The sequence below is a fragment of the Otolemur garnettii genome, unplaced genomic scaffold (genome assembly GCF_000181295.1).
Source record: "Otolemur garnettii isolate 467f Iridium unplaced genomic scaffold, OtoGar3 scaffold00245, whole genome shotgun sequence".
In the NCBI taxonomy this organism is placed as follows: Eukaryota; Metazoa; Chordata; class Mammalia; order Primates; family Galagidae; genus Otolemur; species Otolemur garnettii.
This window is the reverse complement of record NW_003852640.1, coordinates 434,652-444,112: the sequence shown is the minus strand read 5'-3', so window position 1 is coordinate 444,112 and position 9,461 is coordinate 434,652. Positions and strand designations below refer to the sequence as shown.

Here is a 9,461-nt window from a genome sequence, read left to right as displayed (position 1 = left end):
AGCCCAGGAGTTGGAGGTTGCTGTGAGCTGAGATGCCACAGCACTCTACCCAGGGGGACAGCTTGAGGCTCTGCCTCAAAAAAAAGAAAGAAAGAAATTGCTCTCATCCTAAAAACAACTCATTGACCAGTCTTTAAAAAAGGCAAAAACATAAACCCATGTTCTCCAGCATTTTTCACAATAGCCAAAAGATGGAAACAACCCAAACATCCATCGATGAATGAGTGGGTAAATAAAAGTGGCCTGTTGACCTTAAAAAGGAAGAACATTTCGACACCTGCTATAATATGAACCTGGAGGACATTATGTTGAGTGAAATGAGCCAGACACAAAAATGCTGAGGTAGAATCACCAGAGCCGGGAATTTAAGGTCACAGTGAGCTGTGATTGGGCCACTACGCTCTAGTCTGGGTTACAGAGTGAGACTCTGGCACTGGAAAAATAAATCCTGTATGTATCCCATTCACCTATGGTGCCTATAGTAGTTAGATTCATAAAGACAGGAAAGTAAACAAGGGGCTGGGGAGGATGGGATGGAACTGTGCTGGATGGATGCAGTTTGGAAACAGGAAATTTCAGAGACTAGCCGCAGTAGCTTGCGCCTGTAATCCTAGAGCTCTGGGAGGCTGAGGTGGATGGATTGCCTGAGCTCACAGGTTTGAGACCAGCTTAAGCAAGAGCAAGACCCAGTCTCTAAAAATAGCTAGGTGTTGTGGCCAATGCCTATAGTTCCAGCTACTTAGGAGACTGAGACAAGAAAATAACTTGAGCCCAACAGTTGGAGGTTGCTGTGAGCTATGACATTACAGCACTCTAACAGCACTCTGCTGAGGCCAGCAAAGTGAGACTCTGTCTCAAAAAAAAAAAAAAAAGAACTGGTGGACAGTGCTAATGGCTGAATGGCACTGTGAATACACTTAATGCCATTCAACTGTATACTTAAAGTGGTTAAAATAGCAAAATTTTGTTTTTTATCATAACAAAAAATTACAATAGTCATGCCTATTGGCTATTTTAACAACCAGTCCTGGCCATCTGCCGCCTCTGGCTCCTATCTGCCCTCCTGAAGTGCCCCAGGCACTGGGAACCCCACAGCCTTTCCTGGTCTTGCCCAGTCTGCCCTGGACTCAGCCACCTGGGGTTCTCTGGGCCTCCTGCCCCACCTCCCAGTGCCATGTCCCTGACCCCACCTGTACTCTAGACTCTCTATTTTTTTTTTTCTTTTGAGACAGGTCTCACTTTGCCACCCTCAATAGAGTGCCATGACATCAGCTCACAGCAACCTCAAACTCCTGCACTCAAGCGATCCTCTTGCCTCAGCCTCCCGAGTAGCTGGGACTACAGCCCACCTCCATGCCTGGCTATTTTTTTGTTGCAGTTGTCATTGTTTAGCAGGCAGCCCCTGGCCAGGCTCAAAACCTGCCAGCCTCAGTGTATGTGGCCAGTGTCCTACCCACTGAGCTATAGGCACCGCCTGTCCTTTAGACTCTTGATATGACTCCTGGCACCTGTTAATGGTTGACTTGTGCCCTGAGCTCACTCCTACACCTCTCTTTGACCTTCAGCCTTCCATGTCCAGTCGCCCACTTAAGGACTCTTGGTGATCAACCAAGGCATCCTCAACTCAGCCAGTGCATGAAGATCCCTGCCTGCCTCCTCAAGTCCTATTCCACCCCTTTATCAGCTCACACAGAAGATAGCATGATGCCCCTTTAGCTGGGGACACCTGCAGTGTGGCACCTGTCTATAGTCTGGATATAAGACTTCCAACATCTGAAACCACATGCCTCATCCCACTGGTGCCAGATGCTCCTAATGAGAGGTCCTGGTGCTCTCCTAGCCACTGAGAATACCCACAGTTTAACTCAGAATGGCATGCCTGGCTCGGCGCCTGTGGCTCAAGTGGCTAAGGTGCCAGCCACATACACCTAAGGTGGTGGGTTCAAATCCAGCCCAGGCCTGCCAAACAATGATGGCTGCAACCAAAAAATAGCTGGGCATTGTGGCGGGCATCTGTGGTCCCAACTACTTGGGAGGCTGAAGCAGGAGACTCACTTGAGTCTAGGCGTTGGAGGTTGCTGTGAGCTGTGATGCCACAGAACTCTACCCAGGGGGATAGCTTGAGGCTCTATCTCAAAAAAAAAAAAATGGCATACCCTTTATTCTGAGCCCACAGTTGCTAAAATGATAGAATGTACTTCTTGGAGCCCACAAACGTGGCTACATGGTTTGCTGCTGTCCCTGGAGGACAGACTGCTAGTGGCAGGCCCAGCCCTGCGCTTCAGGCACTGCCAGGCAAGGGACTTGGGTACTCTGCTTAGATGTTTCCAGGCCCCCTTGGTGACAGTCATGACAAACTGCCCCAAGAAGTTATCTTTTGGGGCTCCACATAGCCTGAAGCCCTGGGCTGGCACGTGCTGTCCCCATAGTGGTAGTTGTAGGACTGGTGAGGCTGGGGTCATGGTAGTGTGGGCAGTGCTCTGCTGTCCTCTGCAAAGCCCCAAGCTGCCCAGAGCACCCAAGTGAGAGTGGGAGGGGTGTGTGGCAAGTGCTATGGAGGCTGCAAACAGGCTGTGTGAGGGTGGGCGGCAGGATGGAACTGGGTTGCTACACAAGCTGTAGGGGCTCTGCACTGAGCCTGTTCTCAGCAGGGCAGGGGGAAAAAGAAAAAAAAAAAGCTATCCATAGCAGGTCAGACAACAGCTTTATTGTGGGAAGGGGATTCCAACTTCCTGACACACCACATCCACACAAATGGACTGCTGCAAGACCTGTGCCAAAATCCAGAGCACATGTGGAGGACAAAAGAAGCAAGAACCATCACTGCAGGTGTTGCTCCCTGAGCAGTGGCTTGGCTCAGGCATGCAGGAAGCGGTTGAATGCGTTGTAGGCTGACTCCAGGTCAAAGAGCATCTGGCGCACCTGGGAGTCATCCAGCTCATCAGAAGCCGACATTCCACTCAGGGTCTGTAGCCTGTGGGCAGAGCACCATGGGGGTGGGCAGGCAGAAGGGCCTCAGTGGTGCCACAGGTGGCTCTACCTGGCCATGTGGGACACTTACCACTGGCTGACCGTCTGGCGGCCCTCAAAGTCGGGAGGGAGGTGGCTCATGCGATGCATGGTCTCCATCAGCTCCCGCAGGTCGGGCTGGATCTGCAGATGGGAGCACATGGCTCTGGGACCCCACATCTCAATCTGCCCTTCCCACCTGCAGCCCCCTCCCTGCCGACCCCTGCACCTCATCCATGGCACGTATCTCCAGACGCAGTTTGTCCATGACCGTGATGAAGAGCTGGGGACAAGTGTGTGTGTGAGGCCTTTTGGGTCCACCTGGAGTGGGGACCAGCTTCAGGGCTCACTGCTGGCCCCGTAGGGTCAGGCCCCCCAGCCCCTCTGCGACTACAGTGGTCTAACTGCTTAGACCTTCTTGCTGTATCCCATTCTGAGCTCTGGGGGCTCCACACCGCATGAGGCCTCAAATTCACAGCCCACCTAGGGGCCTCCTGGGCTAAAGGGTGAGTGTGGGTCCTGGCCACCTTAAGAGCTACATGGGAACTGAGGAAGCCCTCACACAACCCCTCCCTCAAGTCTGAGTTGACCTTGTGTGCCCCTCCCAGGAGTCTGCGGGTTTGCCTGGGAGCTTCAGGGGGCCTCAAGGAGTCTGCCCAGATGTTGCCCTCGCCATTCCCAGCTAAAGGGGCATCCTCTGTCCAATGAGTCAGAATGCTCTTTGTTCTGGAGGCCCTGGGACCCTGCCAATGTGCCACGAGCTTGGGCAGCCTCGGCCCTCCGTACCGAGACGACGTCAGCAATGCAGCGGTTGAGGTTGCCCTTGTCATCCTTGATGGTGATAGGCCGGTCCTCTTTGATCCTCTCCATGGCCAGTGGGCAGTCCAGCTGTGGGGGATGGATGTGCATGTCAGGCCTGGCCAGGCCCCACCCCAGCAACACCTCACACCTGTTAGAAGGAACCAGCTCACTTACGCGGAACTTGCGGCAGAATTCATCAATGGAGTTGATTTCCGAGCCCTGAACCTGTCGGAAGGCTGCTTTGTACTGTACCAGGAGCCGGGAGCAGGCTGCAGTGTACCTAGGAAGTGCACCCACTGCCACCTGAAGCCAGCCCCTGCCCAGCTCACTTGACTATCCCTTAGCCCAGCCAGACACAGCAGCTCTCATGAGCAGCAGGGCAGACAATGGCCAGTGAGAGCTGAGGCTTTCCATTGGGTTGGCACAGAAAAGAGCTTTGGACAAGAGCAAGAGGGACTGAGCAAGGCCCAGGCCATGCTGGAGCTCAGCACTAGGCAAAGACCTAGCCACTCCACCTCTGCCCGCCCTCTGGACCATGGTGGCCAGCCCTCCCTGACAACCCACTGACTGCTCACAACCTTATGGGCTAGGCCAGCACCACACATAGACTGGATATCCCTGCTCATCTTCTAAGTTCCTTTCATTAGTGAGGCTATCTGTGTGGGGTTGGGGAACCACACCCCAAGAGCCCCTTGGATGTGCACACTGTCCTTTAACTCCCCTCCAGGAATTCCCTGGCTGAGACCCAGAAGCACTCTCATAATGCTGTCCCCAGATATGGGCATCATATGCCCTGGTGGAACCCTGGCTTGGGCCCCAGACCCCTGATCCTGCTGCCCACTGAGTACTCAAGCCCCAGAGGGCAGGGATGGCTCTGAAGACAGCAGACTCCTCACTCGCTGGGGGTGACACAGTCCTTGATGTATGCCTTCTCCAAGGCCTGCATCGTCTTCACCACTGCAAACAGCTCTGCCATGTTGTCATACCTGAGAACCACATGTCTATCAGTCCATGCCCCAAGGCAGGGAGGCTGCGGCACAGATCCACAGCCAGGCACCCTTGCCGTGACACACAGCTGTGGGGGGACTCTGGTCAGCCTGCTTCTCTTACCATTTTGGGCAGATGCCTCTCCGCACCTGTTCCTAGCCTGACCCTCAATGTGGCTGTTCTGGGAAGGCCAGGTGGGTGTGGGTAACGACATGTGGGTTGGGGGCAGCCTGGATGCTTGGACTTACTTCTCCCGCTCCCGGGCATTTTTGTACAACTTCACTTCCTATGGGAGAGAGTGAACAGAGACCTGGTTGAGGGTCACATAGATGTTTGCTGTTGGCCAACACCAGCCAGGGGGGTATCTGCCACTTACCTCATACAGCTCTGGCTTATTTCCAGGGGCTGCAAAAAAGCAGGCAAAGGGTTGGCAGGCTGGCCAGAGGGTGTGGGCCCAACCTCCTTTCCAGTCCTTTCCTCAAGGCCTCCCTGAGAGGCTTCTCAGCATCTAGAGGGAGCTGGAGGACAGGTGTTCCAACCACACACCCCTCTGTCTATGGGAGGGTCTACACAGGACACTGCCCCTGGAGGCAGGATGCCAGGCCCAGCTCTCCTGACCACACTTTGCTCACACCATGATGCAGCACATACTTTATAGGCTTTCCCCTGGGCTTAGAGACACAGGGATGCCAGGACCTAAGGTTCTGGCCACACTAAAGCCCGTCATCTCTGTACAGCAGGGCTCTGGGATCTCAGTGGTCCTGTGATGACTAAACTGCCCCCTGGCCACCCCCTAAGACTATATGAGTGTGTGTGTGTGTGTAGCAGGGGTGGGTGCATACAAACACCATTCACCCCACACTCCTCAGTAGCTGTACCTGGCTAGGTTCACACTCACCTCCCATGCCTGGAGTGGCTGGGATCCCGTGAAACATCTTGCAGGTTCTGGTGGCCACGGCACTGTGACCTGGGGAGCAAAGCCACTGCCGGCTCAAAGGTGGCCCCCAAAGGCCCCAAGTACTGGGCCTTAGGGGCTCAGGGCCTCATGGAAAGCTTCCTTGTCCTCAAACCAAGGAATGTAAAGGGAACATGGGCACCCTCAGGGCAGCTCTGAGAGGTTATCAAGGTGGACTGCCTTGGAGGTGCTGGTAGGTGCTGATGCAGGAGGGGAGGAGATAGCTGTTGGGCAAACCAGGGAAGCATATTTCAGGCACAGAAGCAGCTTAACAGGGAGCCTTCAAAAAGGAATGAACATAGAGAAATAGACAAGCTGTGGAGGAGATATCTAGTGTGGGGGTGAACTAGGGAATAAGTATAGAGAGTTTTTCTTTTTTTTTTTGAGACAGAGTCTCATGCTGTCTTCCTGGGAAGAGTGCTGTGGCGACCTTCAACTTGGGCTAAAGCAATCCTCTTGTCTCAGTTTTTCTGTTTTTCATACAGACAGGCGCTTTTTTGCTCAGGCTGGTAACTTGTGAGCTCAAGCAATCCACATGCCTCATACTCCCAGCATACTAAGATTATAGGGGTGAGCCTAGACTTATTTTTTTTTTTTAAAAGACAGGATTTTGCTCTGTCACCTAGGCTTGGATGCAGTGGCCAAAAACAGCTTGCTGCAGCCTCCAACTCCCAGCCTCAAGCGATCCTCCCACCTCAGCCTCCCAGAATCCTCGGATTATGGCCTGAGCAGCTGCGTCTTGTCCACATGCCATGGGAGCTACCAGTGTTGAAGACAAGCTGGCTGGGGAGAAGGAACGCAGCAAATGCTGCAGGAGGATCCTGCCTGAGGTGATGCCAGTGGTTGGGAGTGCTTCCAGATAGTCTCTGGAAGCAGAACCACCAGATCTGAAGGAATTTAAAATGGGTTAAGATTAAATAGAACTTAAAGACGTCCCTGTGGTATCAAGGCAGTAAAGTGAGATGCGAAGGGCACATGGCTTGGACGTGGACTGAGAGGCCCAGTCACGCTGAGCCTGCGTGAACACACCAAGAGCGGACAACACCCTAAGAGCAAGGAAAGGGGTGCACCGAGAAAGCGAACTGCTCTGCGCCGACCCATCGCGGGTCCCAGACCCGAGCGCATGCTGAGCAGCCTCCAGGCTTCTGCCCCGGCTGGCAGCCCGAAGCCTCTAGAACCGACGTTCCCTGGCACCCGCCCCAGCATACCTAGGCGGCGCGGCGAGTCTTGGAGATGGCGCCGGAGCCGGGCGCTCCCGATCGACGACTCGGCGCCCGCCCCTGTATCTGCGCCTGCGTGGATCCAATCGGCAACTCGGCGCTCAGCCCAAAATCCAAGCGGCAGGCCCCGCCCCGCTGCTGCGTAAACGCGCCCCTCCTTCCCCATTGTCCAAAAAGCCAAAGGTAGGGAGACAGCAGCTACATTTATTAAAGATTTGGATGGGTAGAGAGCGGGGGCGGTGGGTCAGAGGCGCCGGAAGAAGAGCTTGGAGCCTCGGTCCAGCGTGCACACGCCGGGGGGACCGGGCAGCAGCTTGCGCAGGATTTCCCGGTCCTCGGTGCATAGGTGTCTGCTGCAGAGCTGCAGCTCTCGCAGCTCCACGGTGACCTTGTCCCACAGGGCCAAGCCCAGGGGCCCCTGAACTGCGCAGCCTGCACCGGGGGGAGGGCAGCCTTAGCCCTGCAGGAGCCAGCGGCAACCCCTCGGTCCTCGGGGGCGTGTTCTCTTCACTGGCACAGCCCTTGGGAAGTAGCCTCCTTTGAGGTCCTTGGGGCTGGAGCCAGGGCCCAGGAGGCTCCTAACACTAGGAAGGAGTGGGAGTTCTCTGCGCAGCCAGCAGGAAGGCAGGATGAATGGCTCAGATAAAGTGGTGTCCGTATTGCTACCTCCGACAGCACCCTGATCTCAGTCTATGACTACACCTCAGTCTCCCCATCCATAAAATGGACATAGTAGGGCTGCCTGCAAATCTGTAAATCTTGGGCCTGAGTGGACACTAAGCTCTTCAGGCCAGGAACTTGGCACTGGGTGAGAGGGTACAGACACGAGGAGCACAAAGCCTACCTTTCCAGAGGAGGCAGCCTAGCCCTGTGGGGTGAAGGGTGAGGCAGAGAAAGAACCCTGGGACTCCCTTCATGCACACCCACATGTAGCCCTGTCCCCTGCAGAGCAGAGTCTGATATTCTCCCTTCTAGACCTCAGCTGGGCATGCCAGGCTTCTGGCCAATCTATCCATGTACCTCTCCTGGGCTTGTCTTCCAGAAAGCTTAGGCAGGGGACTGCCCTGGTGTGGATGGAGCAGGAACAAGCTAAATCAGGCCACAGACCAGGTAAAGAGCAGCCCCCACCAGGAAGTGGGAGAGCCCCTCAGTGGCACCTTTCAACACCCTGACCTGGAGCTCTCCCTTTCTGCCACCACAAATAAAGAAGTCCCTATGGAAGAGGGTCTTACCTCTGGATTGCTCTGAGAATCAGGCTGGACAAACCAGTGGCAGAGAACCCCCTCCTGACCCCATTGTTTTGGAAGCTGGGCTCAAACCACTTTCCCATCACACTGCACACTGCCCCCCAGGCACCAGTCTCAAGGAGCCATACTGCCTAGCTGAAGGCAGTGATAATCCTTTGGACACAGGCACCTGGGCCTCAGATCCCCGAGAAGGGAGCTGCATGGCAGGTGGCTGCCACACCCAGCCCTCACCTGACAAGCCAAGGAAGCTAAAGCCTCTGGGCTGCCCCTGAAGGGCAGACAGGACCTCTTCTAGGCTGGCACAGCCAATCCCAGGGTTGCCAGACAGATCCAGAGAGATGAGTGAGGGGCAGCAAAGGAGACACCTGAGACCACATAGGAAGGAGGATTACTCTGGAGCCCACCTAAACTTCGTACAGGGAAAGCTGCTCCAGACACCTACACTCTGGGTGCCTCAAGCCAGGCCCAGATAGCCAACTCTAGGTGTGCCTATCTGGCCTGGGAACTCCCCTGATAGTTGGGCAAGAGTCCAGGGTCATGACAGCAGTGGTCCTTGTCTAGGTTGATGTATAAGAACCACAGGTGCACAGTGAGGAGGCTGGGAGGAGCCAGGTCTTAGGGTGCCCTTTTGGGGAGGAACTAGCACTTCTGTGGCTTCTCCTAATCTGTACCCTTGGGGTACCAGGCCTTGAGATCAGACCAGCCCCCATCCTCCCGACAGTGGGCTGCAGGGTAGAGACGTTACCTGCTCAGGTCTCTCACAGCCTTGTCACCCAGGTGGTTTGCAGACAGGGTCAGGTGGGTCAGAGCACAGCCTTCCTGGATATGAACAGAGGCCCAAGGGGGCCAAGCCAAGTGGAGCACATGCCCTCCCTGCCTCCCAGAGAGGAACCCACACAGAGGAGGCCGGGCACCTGAGGTGCCAGAAGGGAGCAGTGCCCTGCCAATTTGGATATCAGAAGGAAATAACTCTCTTCCTCATAAGCCACATTCAGCACACTGTGATACAGAACTGTAGAGACCCAGTCCGATCTGCAGGGGCCCCCAGGAGATGGCATTGTGGCCGTACCCCCTTGGGCTGGGAACGCAGCTGGAGGCAGGGAGCTATATACAGAAAGCATCCCTCATCGCTGCCTTTTTTTTTTTTTTTTCTTGAGACAGAGCCTCAAGCTGTCCCCCTGGGCAGAGTGCCGTGGCATTATAGCTCACAGCAACCTCCAACTCCTGGGCTCAAGCGAGTCT

At 55.0% G+C, this 9,461-nt stretch overlaps 2 protein-coding genes across 5 annotated transcripts in view; both read right to left on the bottom strand.

The window, feature by feature from the left end:
- Positions 1–2,685: 2,685 nt before the first annotated feature.
- Positions 2,686–7,017, bottom strand: VPS28 (VPS28, ESCRT-I subunit). Of its 3 annotated transcripts, none has more exons than XM_003802331.3 (10): positions 6,961–7,017; positions 5,696–5,764; positions 5,174–5,202; positions 5,046–5,083; positions 4,707–4,796; positions 3,985–4,090; positions 3,796–3,897; positions 3,239–3,292; positions 3,062–3,153; positions 2,686–2,974 (listed from the first exon to the last, which is right to left on the bottom strand). In XM_003802331.3, the coding sequence occupies exons 2-10, from the start codon at positions 5,730–5,732 to the stop codon at positions 2,857–2,859; spliced, it is 666 nt and encodes a 221-aa protein (XP_003802379.1). In that variant the 5' UTR covers positions 5,733–5,764; positions 6,961–7,017; the 3' UTR covers positions 2,686–2,856. The 3 variants fall into 3 exon arrangements, with proteins under 3 accessions (XP_003802379.1, XP_023364147.1, XP_012668574.1); XM_012813120.2 differs by having other exon boundaries at positions 2,857–2,974; positions 5,696–5,976; positions 6,961–6,979; XM_023508379.1 differs by lacking the exons at positions 5,046–5,083; positions 5,174–5,202; positions 5,696–5,764; positions 6,961–7,017 and adding an exon at positions 4,921–5,039.
- A 147-nt stretch (positions 7,018–7,164) lies between these two features.
- Positions 7,165–9,461, bottom strand: part of TONSL (tonsoku like, DNA repair protein) — a 12,451-nt gene continuing 10,154 nt past the window's right edge. For both annotated transcript variants that reach the window (XM_023508378.1, XM_003802358.3), the window contains 3 exons: positions 8,965–9,038; positions 8,451–8,584; positions 7,165–7,404 (listed from right to left, as the gene is read on the bottom strand). In XM_023508378.1, the coding sequence (XP_023364146.1) occupies positions 7,217–7,404; positions 8,451–8,584; positions 8,965–9,038 (396 nt within the window). In that variant the 3' untranslated portion in view covers positions 7,165–7,216. The remainder of the gene's footprint in view (positions 7,405–8,450; positions 8,585–8,964; positions 9,039–9,461) is intronic.

Excerpts from the sequence above, each read along its gene's own strand:
- VPS28 (XM_003802331.3), bottom strand. The coding sequence starts at position 5,732 with ATGTTTCACGGGATCCCAGCCACTCCAGGCATGGGAG. Across the intron at positions 5,203-5,695 it reads AGCCACTCCAGGCATGGGAG|CCCCTGGAAATAAGCCAGAG; the intron begins GTGAGTGTGAAC and ends GCTTTTTTGCAG. Across the intron at positions 5,084-5,173 it reads ATAAGCCAGAGCTGTATGAG|GAAGTGAAGTTGTACAAAAA; the intron begins GTAAGTGGCAGA and ends TCTCTCCCATAG.